Raw genomic sequence first — 18,493 nt, 5'->3', positions numbered from 1 at the left:
CCCCCCCCCCCACAGTTGAATACTTCTGGAGCCGGGTCTGCTCCGCCCACACTGCAGGGGAGGGGAGGGGCCTAAACTGGGGCCTGAGTCCGACTTTCATACCGCAAACATGCAAGTATGAGCTGGTAAGACAATAAAAGATCCTTGAATCCTTGAAAATGTATCATCATGAATTTCATCAGAAATACTTCAGACAGTTATTTTGGACTGGGAACAAAAAGGTTGGTAGCAAGAAAAGAACATTATAAGAAGCTTCAGGTGAGGTTTAAACTGTGTTCAGAGTCAAAAGTTTTTTCTGTTCAGCCTTTGAGGTTAATTTCCTGTTTCTGGGAAATGGAACCGATATAGATTACGTTTGAGAATGTGGTTTTCAGCTGGGTGTTGTTTGTGACTTCCTGTGTTCGGTCAAGGTGAGGTAGATTCAAAGCTACTGACTCGGAGTCAGCATCATACCAGGATGGAGTTCAGCTCGATCTGCCTCGTTCTCTGTGAGTAATGTTCATTTATCAGTACTTAACCTCCAGACATTCAATATAAGCTTCTTAAGCTTTGATTTTTTTATTATCAGTTTGCTCACTAATTATCCCCAAACAATCTACAAACTAAATTTGTATGAAGAAATGTCATTATTGTTGTTGATGTCATTTGTTTTGTTTTTATTTGTTTTACTGAATGATACACAAGTTTAGCAAAATTTCAAGAAATGCACGATTCAAACCAACATTTGGACTGAAATGATAAAGAATTCACGCTGAGCTTCTTGGAGACTGAACTGCTTTCTTTGTCCAGAGTTTGTTCGCTCGCAGACTCGCTGTGGTTAACTTCACTTCCCGTCTACATGTTACACAGGGGAAGTGAAGATTACGATGTTTTTCAGCTGCTGCTTTTTGTTTTTGATTTTTGTCCTGTTATATCTGCATACAGAGAAGATGGCTGCCAGAACAGATTTGCTCTACAATAAGAATATCTCAAAATATAATCCTAATTGCATGATTTGCTTTATTGAATCAAGACTGAATGTAGCATCAGAACAGGCAGGCCACATTCATGTAACAGTAAGACTGACTGTATATTTATATAAACATGAACTTTATTAGTTTTGTGGGGATTAGTTATGTGCCAACAAGCCGGGGCTGCGGTGGCTCGGTGGTCAGTCATCCTGAAGTTGCAGGTTCGAGTCCAGGTTGTGAGGAACACTTGCTAAATCATTCGTGGGAGTTTGATCGCCGTGGCAACCCCTGAAGAAGGGAGCAGCATTTATTACCTGGAGATGCACAGTTAGAAGACAGAGGAGAACAGCTGCTGGTTTGGGATTTACCTCCTATAACAACAAAAATAAATAAATTAGAAATTGCTCGGAGAAACTATTGACTCTGCACGTTAACATCCTGGTTTGGTCCATTTTGCATTGATCGTTTTCTTTTTACATATTCATTGAATTCAATCTAAAAAGGTTATTGCTGAGGAAACAGCTGGAAAGTGAAGACAGCTCACAGCCAAGCTTTCACAGGCTTTAATTATATTTTAGCTCAAAATGTACTCTTCAAAACTTTTCAACTTGCCACGACTCCTACACAAATTCACATCTACACAAAAGCTGCTTTTCAGGCAGGTTTCCTCTTTAAACACAAGGTCTCCTCAAGGGACATGATGCTCAAACTGTCTCTTTAAATTAACCCACTGTTGTGGCAGCAATAAATCAATTTCCAGGCCCTGTTAGATGAAATCACTCAAGCAGGTTTATTTATATAATGTGCACAGAATATAGAGAGCATTAAAGACAATCAACAATCAATATCAGAGTCCAGGTCTGAACAGGGAAGCTCCGAATCAAAGCTCTGGTTCCTCCAAGTCAACACAGGAGCTTTTATTAAAGATACTGAAACACTGGAGCAGAAGGAGGAGTTAGGGAAAGGCAAGTCAGTCTGGTTCCCTTTAGGAGAAAATTCAACATCACTCCTATAAACAAGTTCATTCTGTGAGAACCCATGGGACTTGGAACAGAAGTCATAACATTATCAGGACTTATAAACAACAGGTGTTACCCTATAGTAAATTCTGCCATTACACCCACCAAAGTATTTTATTGTACTTTTTAAGCAAATTCAAATGTACAATAAGGGAAATAGACAAATTTAGGTTTTGCATTAAGTGTTTCCAGAAAAACCACAGGTTTGGTCACATTTCCATGTTTACCTTCTCCATAAATGAAATGCCTCTTTTCTTTGTGCCTGCCTCCCTGCAGCCACTCTGAGCATCAGTCCGAACCGATCCCAGTTCTTCCAGTACGACCAAGTCACTCTGAGATGTGAGTCAAATTCCAGTGGTTGGAAAGTGAAGCGGCTCATTCCCAACAGCAGTGCCAAGGAATGCAACGTGGACTGGGGACTCTCTAAAGAGTCGTCCTGCAACATTTCTGGTGTTTACCCAGCAGACACCGGGGTGTACTGGTGTGAGTCTCAGGGAGGGGAGTGCAGCAACAAGATCAACATCTCTGTAACCTGTAAGGTTCACCTGTTTGTGTTTATCCGATAATTGGCTAATTTAACAACCGTAACCAAACATATTTATGGTTAAATGGAATTTAATTTGTATTTCAGCTCACAGTGTGATCCTGGAGAGTCCTCCTCATGCTGTTCTGGAGGGAGATAACGTGACGCTTCGTTGCTCCTACAAAGAAGAAGACGATGATGAATCCACGTCAGAGTTCCAGGCTCACTTCTACAAAGACGGCGCTTTCATCGGGACAGAGACAACAGGGACGAAGACTCTAAAATCTGTGTCCAAGTCTGACGAAGGCTTCTACAAGTGTCAGCATCCTTCTGACAGAGAGTCACCGCAGAGCTGGCTGGCAGTGAGAGGTGATGAGCTGCTTTTACCTCTGATGGAAGCTGTGGGAAGTAGTCATTTAAAGTTACTGTATGACCCTCGTCAGACACTGTAGCCTCCAAAGGCTGATTGTGTCCTGGTGTCCTAACAAAGCTCTTCCAGATGCAGCCTGCAACTGTGAACTACTTTTCCCAGGAAAAAAGTGTATTCTCTGTAACCATGGACTTGGTTTGGTGTTAAACTTTGGGCCAATCACTCAAATATTTAACTGAGAAAAAGAAATATAGAAAATCCCACAAACCTCACTCATCTGTATATAACAAGTAGATTCACAGTGCATGAGTAGAACTGGGTAAGCGAAAAGAAACCAAACTATAAAATCACGGTATGTTGTTTTTATGTTGTGCTCATTAAGTAGAGAGGTTATACTGCAGATAAAAATTGTATTATTGAGTAAAAAATATCATTTAAGTGGGGAAAGAAACCTGGTTAAGGGTTTATAAGTGGAAGCCATGTGTTACAGAGATTAATTCTTCAGTGTTATCTTGTTCCCGGCTTTTATAACATTTGCAAAAAATATCAAATTACACTGATTCTTTATGTCACAAGTTGTTTTTTTAAAGCATGTTTTTCCTCCTCATTTTATAGACAGAGCCAACCCAAAGATGCCTCCCACTCCTCCTCCTCCTCCTGTCATCTCCACCACCAGGGTGATTTGTAGTGTTCTGCTCTTCATCCTCTACAACATGATGCTCATTCTCTGTGTCTACATATACAGAAAATGGGCTCGAGGTAACAACACCTGAGAAACAGTTAAAGAACTCCCAAAAAGATTTGGGAACTCTTGAAGTGATGTCACATAAAATAAAGTTTAGCGTTTATCTGAGTCATAGTAAAATGTAAATAAAAACAGAAAGCAACGATTTGGAATGGAATTTAACAAAAATATCAAATGTTTAAACTAAGAAATTGAACCAGTTTTAAAGGAAAGCAGATGTTCTAAAACCTGGAGATCCTCTCCAGAGGCACTAATGCACCCCCATACCATCAGAGAGGCAGGCTGACCTCAGAACAGTTCTCCTCTTTGGTCCAGAGGAGACACATCTGTCCACATCTGGCTTCTTCTTTGCCTGATAGAGCTTTAAGCAGCATCTGTGGGCGGCATGGTGAGCTGTGTTTACAGACAGTGTTCCAGAACCAGCCTTGACCTTTGACCTCAGAGCCTGGTGAACCTCTGCCCATCTTTCCTTCTGACAGATTCAGCCTCTAAATGATCCAGTTACAGTTAAATATGCAATTTCTTAGTTTCAACATTTGATAAGTTTACTATGTTTTATTGTGAATAAATAATGGGTTTGTGAGATTTGCCTTTTCCTGCATTCTGTTCATATTTATATTTAATTAACCTGCAGCAACATCCTCCATCTTCCATCAGACATTTACTGTTTGTGATACGTGCATGACAAGAAGGAAAGGTGAACCATCTCCTCAACAGAGATTCATTTGTTCATTTTTTCTCATGAGGTCAAACTTTGTGTCATTTGTCCCCTCAGACCTTCTGTTGTTGGTTTAGTAAATAAGTGTTTGTGTTGATGCACCACTCAGTCTCTCCACAGCTTATTATTATAGACTAAAAATAACAATAAATAAATAAAACCCTCGATTAGACTTTTAACTGATCCCTCTCCATGACTTTAAATTGTTTAATTGTTTAAACAATAAGTTACCAAAGTAGATCCAAACCATGAAGCTCCTTTTACTGTGCTGTAAAGATGGGCTGAGATTTCAGAATCTTTTCTCTTGCAACCCTAAACTTCTGCATTTTCCCCTTAATTTAATCTGTACTCAAACCTCTGTCTTGGATGATGATTTTTCTTTTCTTCTAAAAGTTAGTTTGGTTGTACAGTCCATGTTGTGACCAGTTTGGGTCTGTTTACGTGATGAGTCTGTGGCCTATGTGTGTATATTTATATATACAGTGAACTCTGGCACCCTCTGGTGGATTATAAATTAATCTGAAACTCTTAATTCTTACATTTAATTTCTGAAGATAAGAAGTTATCCGTGTTGTTGATGAATGTTGTGTTTCTCCTGCAGCCCGAGCTGCACGGCACTGAAGACAACGAGGAGGAAGACCAGAAACGAGCACTGATGGCAGCTTTGGTCCAGTGGTGAGGAGGTTTCTTTGCCCCGGCTGCATGCCCACGGACCCTGATATGCTAATTGTGGTTTGAGTGAGAACATTACAAAGAAAATGTTTATGGAGTGTGTAAATATCTAATAAAAAGCTCTGGATGAGTGAAAGAGAAACTCTGCAGAACCTGAATGAGGTTAAAACGGCAGCTCTGTAAGAGTGGATGGTTTATTACAAGCCTTTCATAATTAAACAGTTTATATGCTATTAATTACTGCAAAACATGTCCAATTTTGAAAACTGAATATTGTTTTTGTGTTGTTTCTCACAATGTGACAAATCAAAAATCTGTATATTAGTTAACTTAATCATTTAAAAAGCTTCTCACTTACAGTAACTAAATAAAATGTTGTCATGACTCAGAAACTCTTTTGATTATTTTATGTGATGTTTCTTTGTTGAAGCGTGTCCTTCACTGTACAGAGATAAATCCAGAGACTATCAAAGCAACAAACAGAAGGAGAACTGTTGATTATGATTTACTTGAATTTAAATTGATTTTCAGAACAACAAGTTAATTGTTCACTGATTTAGGACAGAAAAATCTTCCCTCAGCATCAAACCACAGCAGCTTTCAGTCCATCTTCAGTTAAATATTTCACAGCTCAACTAAGTGCTTAACTTGTTTTTTTTTTCAAATTTTTGACCCGTTTGTGGTTTGAAAAGTGGCACGGTGTCCTCTTTCTGAGAAATGACCTCATTACGTTTCTAATAAATGAACCACAGCTAACCTACAGGAAAGGCTGATTCATCCAGTTTAAACTCTAACATTTCTGCTGAAGAAAGAAAATCTGAGAAAAGAACAAACAACTAGAGTGCAGTTTATAAATTTTTTTTTATAAATTTTCAGTAAAAGTCAAAGAACAATAATAAAGAACAAAACAGCACCAAAGTCAGGCTGAACAAGTTTCTGCTGAGGAAACTTTCGTCACAAACACCTCTGTGAAGACACACGAGTGGTCTTTCCATTTCCTGTTTACTGTCAGCTCAGCAGTTATGTCTCTGATTTCTGCTTCACACCTTCTGTTTGAGAAGAACTCTTTGTTTTCTAAAACAAGATCACAAAGAAAAACGCATCATAAAACACCCGACTTCCTGCCAGGATTCTGGTCAGAGGCCGTTTTTCTTCGAGGTTACAGGATTTTTTAATAAACATCACAGCATCTCACACCAGAAATGTTGCAGGAAATTCAAACGGCCGTTTCCGTGACAACGCGCCGTCTGCCTCGCCGGCCTGCGACCATCTGAGCGGCTGTGAAGAGAAACAGAAAGCTAAATTCACTCAAGGTTATATAAAAACAAACAGGTTTTTATTAAAATATTCATCCGGTGTGAAGAGAAACATTAAACATTTAATCCCAACCCTTCTGTGATCCAAAGTTATTCAGGTACAAGTACAACAAAGTCAGTTTTTAAAAAGTTTTACTGCAGTAAGGAAGCAGTTTCTGAGGTCATGAAGGCATCTTTACAACCGAGGCAAAGAAAACAGAAACTGTTTGTTTCATAAATAATAATTATCTGGGAGCTGAAGTGAACTTTTCCTGTCCAGGTGACACAGATTTAGTTTCTTTTTTGGCACAAACTGAACAAATCAGGATCAAATGAGTGATTATTAAACTATATTAGTTTATTATCCTGTTTCCTCTTCCTGTGGTCATTATCAGGTCATATAAAGATAACTAACGTAAACGGTCACCAGCTGTTTTATTCTTCACATCATCAGTAAAAATGTTATTTATTAAATTTGCACAGAGGTTTGTGATCCTGATGGATTTGGACTCAAACTGTACTTGATGTTAATAAACTCTTCTTTTATGATGTTTACTTGGATTTAAGACATCGATATTAAAATCTGTACTGATGAACATTACTGCTAGATTTGGTTCAGTAAAAATTTTATCCATGCAGTCTTTAAATTATTATTATTATCAAAATTCTGATTAAAGTTTAAATGTACTTTTAGTCATTACATCATTTGGAGTAAAAGCCTGAACTTACTTTTGGGTCAAACTGTGTTTAAAATCATCATTTACGCCGATGACGCCTGACTGTTTTTATATGCTTTGTTTCTTCTTTCTCATAAACTGTACAATAATACATTAGGCTACAAGATCTAAATTGATGAGAAAATATAAATATTTCTTTTTAAATAAAAAATAACCAGAGAATACGTTCCTGAGCGTATTGAACACCTTGTTGCAGCCTCGTTTGATTTGCTAACCTTAGAAACACATGGAAGGGTACGGGTTTACCTCGTTTCCTGTCTCTGTAAATGAGTCCCAGTAAGATGGTGGACACCAGGTAAGGAGTCCCCACCACCAGGTGGCACAGCACTCTGAGGACAGGAAGTGATATAAAGGCTGTGGGCGGAGCTGAAGACGAAGGAGGAAGAGCTGGAGAAAGGAATAAAGTTACTGATGTTTTCTGTGTTCGGTTGCTTTGTAAAATGTTTTAAAGCTTCTTCCCTGGAACTTAACGCCGTCCTCACATCATAAATGTAAACCTAACAGGATTCTTCTGTCACCTGAAACTGCCAGCCAGCTTCCTTCGGACTCTTCTCCTCCTGAGACACTGCAGGTGTAGAGTCCCTCGTCGGCTGAGGAGGCGCTGTGGATGGTCATCTCCTCGGAGCAGTTGCTCCTGATGGAGCGGCCATCTTTAAAGAAGTTATACTTATAATCAGAGAGGCTGGTCTCAGCTTTGCAGCGCAGAATCACAGCAGCTCCCTCTGAGACGGGCAGGGCGGGACTCTCCAGGATCACTGAGCGATCTTCAGACAAAACACAATCTGTGTCATTATTTTGCTTGTGATTTACAGATCCAGATGTTAAATCTTCAACATTTCATATCCGGCACCTGTGACAGTGATGTTGACACCGTTACTTCGCTCCCCGGAGTCCGACTCGCACCAGTACACCCCGGTGTCGGTTGGGTAGGTGTTCCTGATGATGCAGTTGGAGCCCGAGGAGGTGACGCCCCAGCCGGAGGAACAGGGCCTGACTCCCCCGCTCGGTGTTTTCCTCTTCACCCTCCAGCTGGTGGAGTTCAGCTGACCCTCACAGCTCAGGGAGACCAAGGTGTAACGAAAGAACTGAGACCGGTCGGGGCTGAGCTGAAGGCAGGCTGCAGACAAATCAGTACGGAGAAAACAAGTCTGAGACAGAAAATATGTGAGAAAATGTGTCGCGGCTAAAAGATATAGGAGACAGGAAGACCCAGCTTACTGATTTTTAAACAGAACCTCCGATTATCAGAGGGCTCGTCTGAACAAAGCTTATCAGGGAGAGATAACAACACCACAAATCTCAGAAAACTGAAAGGCCTTATCACTTCGAGGGCAGCACTGAACTGTGAACAGATACGCAGATGTGAAGGACGTCTCAGAGAGCCTAACAGCGTCTTATTTAAGATTCTTATTTTTCTACAAGAGACAGAAAATAAATTGAGGCGTGTGGGGAATAATAGGAGAAAAAAAATGAGAGAAAAGGACGTAAAACCAAAGAAAAGGTCAGGTTGTTGGGGACAAAGTCATAAAATTAACAACGGAAGTGGCAAAGGTGGTTTGACCGTGCCTCAGAAAAACAACAAAAAACAGGAAATATGACCCAAAGCATCAAAAGAAAGATTAAAAAAGAGTTAAATCTGTAAAGTTTGAGGAATAAAACAAAAAAATACAAGGAAAATAAATCAGAAAGGAGCCCAAATAAGAAAAATAACAATCAAAAACATTCCAACATCAAATAAAACAATGATTTGTAGAATATAAACCCATGACAGCTGAGAGGTTTACAGGAGGTTGGTAAACATGTTATTTTTCAGATTCTGAATGAATAACTTCATGTCGGAGTTTGTACTCACTCAGCATCACACAGAACGGAGTCAGCAGCATCTTGTCCCACCGACACACCGTCTGATCTCTGCACTTCCTGCTGTGACAGCAGGTCCTGAAGCTGCTGCAGGTGTCAGAACCGTCACATCGATGCGTTTCCTCCCTGCAGACAAGTTCAAGCTTCACACGAAGAACCCTGGTCAAATAAACAGCTTCTTCACCAAAAACAACCTGCTGTCATTTCAAGGTTTGACCACATGAGGGCAGCAGCAGCAAAACATTTACTGAGAAATCCTCCTGCAAAGTGGCACCATCATTATGATATAATGTATATAAAAACAGATATACAAACCTAGAAGCTGTGACACAAACAGCAAACTGTCCCTGACTGATCTGTGCAGTTTAGTTTTAGGCTTTGGGGCTGAATATGGCACCATTCTCTGCAGTCTTGGCTCTTCTTTGCCCCACAGCAGCTGAATAATAGTTTGAGACAACTTGAGTTAAACTTCCTGTCTGTTTTACACCTGCTGGTGATCACAGGTCCTACAGACTCTTTGCTGAAGCTGCTTTTCTGTTCGGAGCCAAGATCTTAATCAGCTTGAGCCGCTCATCTTTTGACGGGTAATTAACTTCACTGAATTCTTCTGAGTGGTCGTGGCATCAGTTTGAGAACCAAGGCTTGAGCAGACATGAATACACGTCGTTCTGAGAACAAAGCAAACGTTGGTTCGATAAATCCTCTATAATTCTGGTCATTTTTTATGCTCACTTCAAGCAAACTGCTGCGTCTATCAGTGAACACGTTGCTACTCTGTTTGAACGTAGAAAACAGAAAAACACCACTTCTTTGACCTCCATCGCTAACATCAGTTAGCCTGGTCACAGCTGGACCGCGGTCAGGCGGGACGTCTTTCCAGGTATAAATGGAATATAAAATAAAATATTTTCATTTTACCAGAGTTTAACTGAAAAGTCAACAGACAGGTGCAAAAAAAAATGCTCCCTCAAAAATTTTATTTACACATTTTACAAAAATAATTGCCATAAAAATACAATATTTTACAACATTTTGGCTACAAAAGGAGTTCAAGTTAAAGGAAAACTCATTAAAACCGGTCTGTGGATCCAGAGGGGGTTCTGGTTCTGCTGAAACCTGATTGGCTCCCATGCAGTCCTCAAGACTTGGATCTTTAAAAGTGACTGAAGACTTTAATTTTTTCCTACAGCGATGCTGGTGGTGTGTTTACTTGCTGTAAGTTTTAAAGGTTTCGTAAAAACTGGACGTGCAGTAAATTTAGTGTCTCACTTTTCAATAAAAGAGTCATAATCCATCACTGGAGACACAAACTCCAAAACATCCCCACATTTCTGATGTTCTAAGTCAACAAGTAAACAATTTAACAAAACTCACAGTGCATGATATATAATACATATCCCATAAATATATATACACTTCATTTTTACAGTATTTTACAAGGATACAGAGTTAAAATCTGACAACAATCAATATTTCCCAACAGTAACACTTTATAAAAGATAAACAAGGATGATCCCAAGTGACTGAAGCACCAGGAAGAAGCAGCACGACTCTTTATTTCCTCAGAGTTTAAACTCCTACGATGGAGGGGACACCTCGCAGGGACACCTCGCGGGGACACCTCAAGGTCCAACAGTCTGTCCAAGGAGAGCAAACAAGGCCTTAAAGAGGCGGATGGAAAGACTGTGACCAGAACTTTGGTCAGAAGACAAAACGGAGGTTTATTTGGACAAAGAAGGACTAAAACCCAACCTGCAGACACCTCAAATAAAATTAAAAGACTTAAAGTTAGCTTTATAGGTTGTTCAACTAAAACACATACTAGTCATCATCTGTCCTCAGCTTCCTGATGAAAATTAAAACATTAAACAAGTTTATTATAAAATACCCCTTTAGCTAAACCCTTTTCACCGATATGTGTTTTAAGTAAAACAAACTATTATCATAGCTATAACTAAATAAGAGTTTTTTTAATGCAATAAAAACGATGTTAGTTTTTTTTAAAAGGTTTCTTAAAAGTTGAGTTAATTCAAACCTCAACCTCGTGTCCATCAGGTCCACGGCGCCTGATGATGTGACGAAACGGGGAGGAAAGGTCTGACAGACTGGATGCGTTTAGTTGGTGTAGGAGGTATTTTAATAGATATTATAAAGTGCTTTAATGTAGGAAACACTGGCTTAACTCCCCTCAAATATATTCTTTTTTTATTTTTAAAAACTGCAGCAAAATGCCATGATTTACTTAAATATAAAGTAGATATTTACAAAACTTTTAGCCATATTTATGAGCTCCGGGGTTGATGTAAATAAATGTATTACCAGTTTATAAAAACTTGTGCTGCTAACTAGCGTGACATCACTTAGTGTTCTTACTCTATTCTGTCTGATTCATTGCCAGAAAAAGATTCAAAGCTTTAAAAAAAATCAACTTTGGTTTTTGTTTTTCGTCCCTTTTCTGCGGCTGAACGCTGCCGGAGGAGCGAGGCAGTGACTACCGCCGCTCTGAACCACCTCAAACTGAGGGACCAGGGGGGAAAACAGGGATTCTTCTCAATATTAGTCTTTTAGTTTGTCTTGTTGCAGGCTTTTGTTTTATTCCTGGGAGTGATAACGTGTTTAAAGTCAAGAAACGGGGGAGCAGCTGCTGTGCACCGAGGTCCATGTCTTCAATTTGGCCAGTTTTCTGCCAGAGGGAGGAAGCGGTTATAAGACTGGGAAGATGAAGGGTAAGATTTACTCTGAAAGGAGGCCGTGTTCTGGGGAAAAGGGTCACTGATCGAATGAAAATGGGCCTCTGGACTTTTCTTCTCATTGCTGACTGCAGAGCTCCACTTTGAAGAAGCTGAAGTCTCCAGAGATGGGCTGCTGTTGTTTCGACGGTCTCCCTGCAGGGCGCGGCTAGGAGCTGGATAGCTGTTTTTCCTTTGTTTCTCAGGTTTCAGACTTCTCTTTTGGGAAAGCTTCTCAGGTTTTGCACGTTTTGTTAGTAACTTCCTGGTCTCGGAGCTGAGGTCTGGAGATGGGTTGGGGGTATTTGAGAGATCTAGTGAGGGGGTGGAGGAGCTGTGGGGGATTTTTGGCAGGGCGAGCTGGCACATGACACCACGCTGCAGACATGAGAGTTCGCCCTGTAGTCGGCAGATGGTCTCATCTTTCTCACAATTCTGTGCCCTGAGGGATTCCACCTCTTTACAAACCATCTCAATGTCTCCATTTCGTATATTTTCAGCCATATGATCCGGCAGCATGGCTGAGTTTTCCGAGGTGGCAGGTCTTGTACCCGAGCTGGATTGCTTCCTCGTCCCTGGCAGACAAAGACAAACTGTTAAACTGACGTCTTTTAAAAGTTTAGAAGAACATTAACTATCTTTTTGAGCTTCAACACTTTTTACTACCAGGCAACAGAAAACAAACAAACAGGGCCTGATCTGTCCTGAGTGTGGAGAGGATCAAAGAGAACTCACTAATTTCCTGATAAATACTGACAGAAACTCTGAGACCTGCAAGTCTGTTTAGACATTTGAGGAGAACATGACAGGTCTGAGACTGCGGGCAGCGAGTAGATGAACGGCATTCAAAATATCTGCAAAGGCTCGTGGAGATCCTAAACTTTCCTGCGTGATTTGCAGAGGCTTCAAATTTAAACGTGTTGAAAAATACTGAGCAACAGATTTTCTCTCAAAACAGTCTCAGAGTCGACTCGGGCATCTCAAACCGGTCTCAACAGGTCTACAGGTGAGTTTGGACCCCTGCAGGGAGCTCTCCTCTGACAGAAAACAGCCGAGGCTCCAGGTCTAAAAACCACACTGATGATAAATAACGTGCACGCCAAAAATATTAAGTTCTGTGAGCCATGCACACAAAAACTAACTGCACAAAATAAGGATGCAGGTCTCAAAGGTCACTCAGAATTCAGTGAAGCTGGAACCAAAAATTCACCAGTTTTCTTGCAACTTTAAGCCACCGACTAGTTTCCAACAGTCACAGCTCAGAGATATGAAACGTGACTGTTTAAATATGAAACAAAAATCATATTTAGAATCTAATCAGTAGCAGTTTATTTCCTGTTCTCACATGAGGTCCGTTTCCTCTCTGAGAGAAGCTCTTCTGCCATCTAGTGGCGCTCGGGTGTAACTACAGCCCTGGCGTGAATTTATTTTACACTTTTTTCCCTTTTTTTCATTAATTACAAACTCTGGCTTACTTGTTCTCCTTCTTGACCACCAAATGATAGAGATTAGGGCCACGAAAAAGGAAGCTGTCGCTGCAACGGAGATGCAAATGATTGAGCTGGAGTTCATCCAGCAACCTGGAACGACAGGAACCACCGCGATCAAATGTTTACCGTCCGTCACTCACATCTGATTATTTAAAGAAGCCTTTTCTCCTGTCTCCGGTGAAATGGAAACATTCTTCACGTACCTGGGATGACGAGCTCGGCAGTCCTGGTTTGGTTCGTTGTCGGCTGGTAAACGCTGCACACGACCCTGCGATGACAGAAACATCCCGTGGAGGTTTTACTGGTTAGTTTAAAGACAGCAGATGTTCATATTTATGGTATAAAACACATCTGTGCCGTCACATGACAGTCACTGCAGCTGACAGGTAAGATACTAACTGATCACAACCTTTTCACACATCCCCACATTAAAATGTCTGAACTGTTCCTTTAAATTAAAGGCCTAAAGGAATGCATTTCACCCGCCGAGCTTCATGTTGGTCAAACTTCATGCTTTGATGACTCTCAGCTACTACTTCACCTCAGTTTCTGTAAAATTAACCAAATTATAGCCATTTTTTGTGCTGGCAGCATGTTTATCCAACAATTACTTCCTGAGTGTTTCATTGAAATCCATCCAGTGGTGCACAAGATATTTTGCTAACAGGCAAACAGGGTTGACTCTATAATGTTGTGCTCAAAGTACACATTAGGGGCGATGCTCAGCTACCCCCACCACCAACTTTTACCTCGATTTTTAACCATGTTTCTGTTTTCTAAAGGACAGTTGGCTGTGGCAGCCATCTTGATTCTGGTTAAATGATTTGTAGATTGAGATATTTTGCTAACTCTACAGGCAGACACATTATCGCCCCCCCCGGTGTTTCCAACATGAAGCCGGCAGGAAGGAGAACCCTGAGGTTCCTCTGGTACCTGCTCGTTGGGTTCTGCAGGGTGACTCTTTGTTTCACCGTAAAACATCCTCCTTCTCCTTCTTCCCTCGGCTCCTCAGCAGCGATGTCGTTTCCCTGGTCGTCCAGAACCTTCATCTCTGGCTTCGGCCTCCAGCACCTGGCCTCACACTCCACAACGACTCCTCTGGTGTCGGCGGCAACCACTGTGAGCTTCGGGTCCGAATCAGCAACTGGAGGAGCAGGATGTGAACGAGCTGTGAGCCGCGAGTCATCCAACACGTTTATCAGCTCTAAGAACGTCAAACTACATGAAACTCACCAACATCCAGCTCCACCCCTGTACTTTCTCTGCTTCCGTTCTTCAGGATTTTTAAGCACTTATACGTTCCTGCATCGGACAGCTTCACGTTGGAGATCCTCAGCGAGACGTTCCCGTCCCCCACCTCTCTCATGATGAGGCTCGTCCGGAACTCGAAGTCCAGGTTCTTCATCTCAAAGGTCTCGCAGCTGTCGCGGTACAAGAAGACCACATTTGGGTGCAGGTCTTTCTTGGACCACTCCAGCGTCTGTAGGAGATCGCTGGCAGAGGTTTGCAGACTGCAGGGCAGGATGACATCCCCTCCGGCCGAGGCCTGAACAGACTGAGCGTGTGCAGCAGAATCTCCTGGGAAAATCCAACATCATGGGATTAAAACCAGTGATTCCATTCATGCAGAATATTTAGTTTCCTGCACTGCTGCAAATGTGAAGATTTTAATTTAAATAAGACAAACAGATTTCAATACGTCATTAAAGCAAAATAAAATATCAACGAAGCAGCGCCTCCGAACGGTAAGGAACTACTGGACACCAAACAGGAAGTTGGAGCGGGTGCAGCGCTTCAACGGGATAATCACGGGACAAGTTTCCCTCCAGGTCCCGTCGCCATGGAAACAAACGGGACAACGTGTAACTAACATGTAATTCTGCCCTTACAGCTGGATGCTCAAATCTGAGGTTTTCTAACACATTTAGCTGCTTAAAGAAAGGTCATGTGACACCCTGATGGTGTGTGGGGGGAGTGGGCGGGACTTAAAGCCTCTCGTCACCAGTGCACAGACTCTGGTTCCAAAAATCCAACATGGCAGCTCCGGTTACCCGTTTCCTGCTGGCTTCAGGTCGGAGCAGCGAGAGAAGACGGGGTCATGGTTTGGTGTTAAAACACTGCTGCCACAGTCTGACTTATACTGTTTAAAAATGCTTTAAAAGCAGAGATTTTTATAAACTTTATTTCTGTTTTTCATGTGGACTTGGGTGACAGAACTTCAGCGCAGCCTCGTTTGCTCACATCTAATAAAACTTTGTGAACGAGGAACTAAAAGTGATTTCACAATCGTGTAATTTTCCTCTCCTGAGCTGACACGGCACGAATTATTACTGCATGAAACTCGGCACTCCCCGTCAGCCGTCACTCCGGTTTGGAAAAACAACCGATTAAACTCGGCCGAACTCTGACACAGATCCTTCAGAGGGAAGAAACACTTTCAGTGCTTGGGATTAGGGGGTTTCCCCAAAGATAAACATCTGTTAAAGAAGGAATTTAACAGACTACAGACAATCTTAAACAGCTGCAGTCATGAAACATAAATCTGTGACTCGTTTGGCTCACGGCTGCAGAAGTTTCCACTCTGAGGATGAACAGGTTACTAACAAACTAATAAACCACTGAAACGACACTCATCTAACTCCTCTTTTTCAACCTTTGCTTCAGCTTCCCTCCTAAATAAAAATAACTTAGTTTCCCTGAAAGATTGCAGCTCCAAAAACATGCAAATGAGATAAACCGCAAAAAGCTTTTTGATGTTTCCGCCTCGGGTTGAACTCGGCGGTGGGGCGGAGTTTTCAGGAGAAAACATGAAGTTAACCTGATTTCATACAGAATTGAATCTTTCCTGAGGTATAACACCTGAAGCAACATCAGTCCATAATGTTCTCGTTGGTTCCTGAGGACCGGAAGAGGATTCTGGACCGTCCAAACCCAAAGCCTCGGTGTCTTCAAATAAAATCAGTATGTCCTCGAGAACCAGTTTGTTTTGGGGTTTTTTCAGCCTCAAAACAAAAGTGGTTCGACCGGTTTCCAACAAAATGTCCCGGACAGAAAAAGGCTGACTTAAGAAGAATGTTTTAAACAACAACAACAACAACAAATCTAGAGACGTTTCATTTCTTTGGACCTAAAAGCTGCAAATTTATCTTTGCAAATGTCAGATCTTGTGTTTGAGGGTCACAGTATCTGAATCAAGCTAACGACGTGCTACAGCATGTTAGCATAGTTAGCATGCTAACTAGCTTTGAGTCATTTGTTCCTTCACCTGAAATGTAAACACTGAGGTCAGGATTTTTATTTCGATGTATCTAAAAATTCACATTGTTTGTTTCTCTTGGTATTTAAATAGTTTAATAGATAATGAAGATAAATGTTTATTAAAATAAGTTTATTTGTTACCACGTTTGTGTCTTTGTCGACACTAGAAACACATCGATAGATCTGTCTTAACAATGTGTGTGAAGGAGAGGGAGACAGGTGTCCCGAGACACGGTGTCCATAGAAAGTCTTTGTCCCCTTCTTTAAACAATCGTTTCCAAAAAGCCTTCAGTGTCAAAGTGAAATTATTTTCTTCAGGGGAATACCAAACAAATAAAAATGTGTCATGTAAAAAAAGTAAATGTATAAATCTTCACCACCTTTAAAGGGACGGTCCTAATTGACAATTACAGGTCAGGGGACGGATCCAAAGACCCTAAACAATCATCAGGAGACAGAAGGACTATGGGACGTGTGTAAATCTACCAAGAACAGAATGTCCTCACAAACTGAGTGACCGGGAAGGACAGAAGAGTTAGAGAGACCAACACGTCCCCTGAGACTCTGAAGGAGACACCTGCTGCTGCCCGGCTTCTTCACCTGTCGGAGCTTTAAGGGAGACGGGCAAACACAAAACCAAACGGCCTGCAGACGACTCGAAGGACGGGCAGAGGACAACGGGAGACCCTGGAGGACAACGGGAGACTCCGGGAGGACAACCTGGAGGACAACCTGACCCTGCGTGGTCTCTCCCACCTCAGCTGCTGAAACTTTGCACTCCTTCATCTTTTTTATCTTTTCTAAAGTTAAATTGACGATGACTGATTTCAAACAGCAATAAAAGCATAAAGGGGGTGAATAGTTTGTATCGGTCAAAGAATAAAATCTAAATAACAACTAAAAGCACTCGTCTTCAGGACATCTGAACCCTGATTCAGCTCAATTATTAAAATATTAAAGACCTGCTTCTGACCTCCAAAGATCAGGATCATATTTTCCTTTTTGATCCAAACTAAACTCTGTAAATAAACTGTTCTTATCTGAGTTTACAGAGAAATGCTGCTGGTCTAGTTTTCTGTAAACTGAAGCAGTAATAACTTTAAATGACGTCATTGTTTTCCAGAGAATCCCGCAGAAAGGTTAACTCATCACTTATCTTCTTCTAAAACTGTCTGTAAACTTTATTCTTCCTTCAGAAAAACAGGGTTTGATGGCTCTGATTAAAGCTCATTTTAAATCTGTTTTGTTGAGTTTAACCTGTTGCGTTAACAGGAAGTGGTTCGGAGATTTGTTTGTTTGTTTGTTGTTGTTGTTGTTTTCTTTGCAAACCAAACCGCCTCGTTTATAAACACATTTTACTTTTAACACATTCATTATTAGTTAACTTATGACCCTTTAAAGTGTTAAAATCCTCCTATTTTAAGTGTTTTACTTCCCACTCACCTCTGACCGACAGCGCTCCGAGCACGAGGAGGAGACAATAATTCATCACCAGGTGAGAAAAACTGAAGTTTCGCTGCAGCAGAAAGAAAAGTTGAAGTTTTTAAACTCGGTCCACATTCGTGAGCGGCCGACACGAAACTTCAACTTCATTCAGAAAACGAGCCGTCTTCCGGTTCTGGGCGTGGCTTACTGCGGTGCGTTCAGGCTCACTCGGAGGAACGCCCTTTCACAGCTTCTCTCTTTATTCTGAACTAATTGTTAAATTAAACTAAATAAAAGTTACAAAGTGCGACCACTGTAACTTCATTATAAGACGCTTTCAACGCCGTTGTTCTTTTTCTAACCTTAACTGCAACTAGAAAAACAAGACTTATAATTGCGTTCGTTCCTCATAGTTTAGGAATTTTCTGCGTTATTTTTTTGCAACCTTCAAAGACATCTGAAGTATCCGCGGTATGACGCGTTTGAGTGTTGCAATCAATGACTTATATGGATAGACATGACATCACGTGACTTTGGATGAGCTAAAAACGCCGCCATCTTACGATAGTAATACAGCTCCGCTTTTGCGCTTATCTATACAGGAAAGTCGTCTTTTTATGCTGCATTTTTCTGCACAAATCTTCACGGAAAATGTCCGGACGGCGTTACATTTCATCGGTAAGTGTTTTTCTTTTAATAACA

The 18,493-nt window shown here is 41.2% G+C and overlaps 2 protein-coding genes across 3 annotated transcripts; one reads left to right on the top strand and one right to left on the bottom strand.

The window, feature by feature from the left end:
- Positions 1-97: 97 nt before the first annotated feature.
- LOC108246212 (low affinity immunoglobulin gamma Fc region receptor II-like) lies at positions 98-5,389 on the top strand. 2 transcript variants are annotated; one of them, XM_025009955.2, is made up of 6 exons: positions 101-258; positions 411-488; positions 2,246-2,503; positions 2,601-2,861; positions 3,478-3,621; positions 4,927-5,389. In XM_025009955.2, the coding sequence occupies exons 2-6, from the start codon at positions 458-460 to the stop codon at positions 4,944-4,946; spliced, it is 714 nt and encodes a 237-aa protein (XP_024865723.1). In that variant the 5' UTR covers positions 101-258; positions 411-457; the 3' UTR covers positions 4,947-5,389. The 2 variants fall into 2 exon arrangements, with proteins under 2 accessions (XP_037832426.1, XP_024865723.1); XM_037976498.1 differs by having other exon boundaries at positions 98-488.
- Positions 5,390-5,880: 491 nt separating this feature from the next.
- On the bottom strand, positions 5,881-18,007 carry LOC108246206. The gene is made up of 11 exons (XM_037976721.1): positions 17,810-18,007; positions 14,342-14,686; positions 14,042-14,252; positions 13,312-13,376; positions 13,094-13,198; positions 11,557-12,193; positions 8,882-9,048; positions 7,880-8,146; positions 7,548-7,793; positions 7,276-7,416; positions 5,881-6,275 (listed from the first exon to the last, which is right to left on the bottom strand). Exons 1-11 carry the CDS (start codon positions 17,853-17,855, stop codon positions 6,214-6,216), a joined length of 2,292 nt encoding a protein of 763 aa, XP_037832649.1. The 5' UTR covers positions 17,856-18,007; the 3' UTR covers positions 5,881-6,213.
- Between the last annotated feature and the right edge of the window lie 486 nt (positions 18,008-18,493).

Source organism: Kryptolebias marmoratus, linkage group LG7 (genome assembly GCF_001649575.2).
Source record: "Kryptolebias marmoratus isolate JLee-2015 linkage group LG7, ASM164957v2, whole genome shotgun sequence".
NCBI classification, from domain to species: domain Eukaryota; kingdom Metazoa; phylum Chordata; class Actinopteri; order Cyprinodontiformes; family Rivulidae; genus Kryptolebias; species Kryptolebias marmoratus.
The sequence above is the reverse complement of the archived record's forward strand: the minus strand, read 5'-3'. Positions and strand labels throughout refer to the sequence as shown.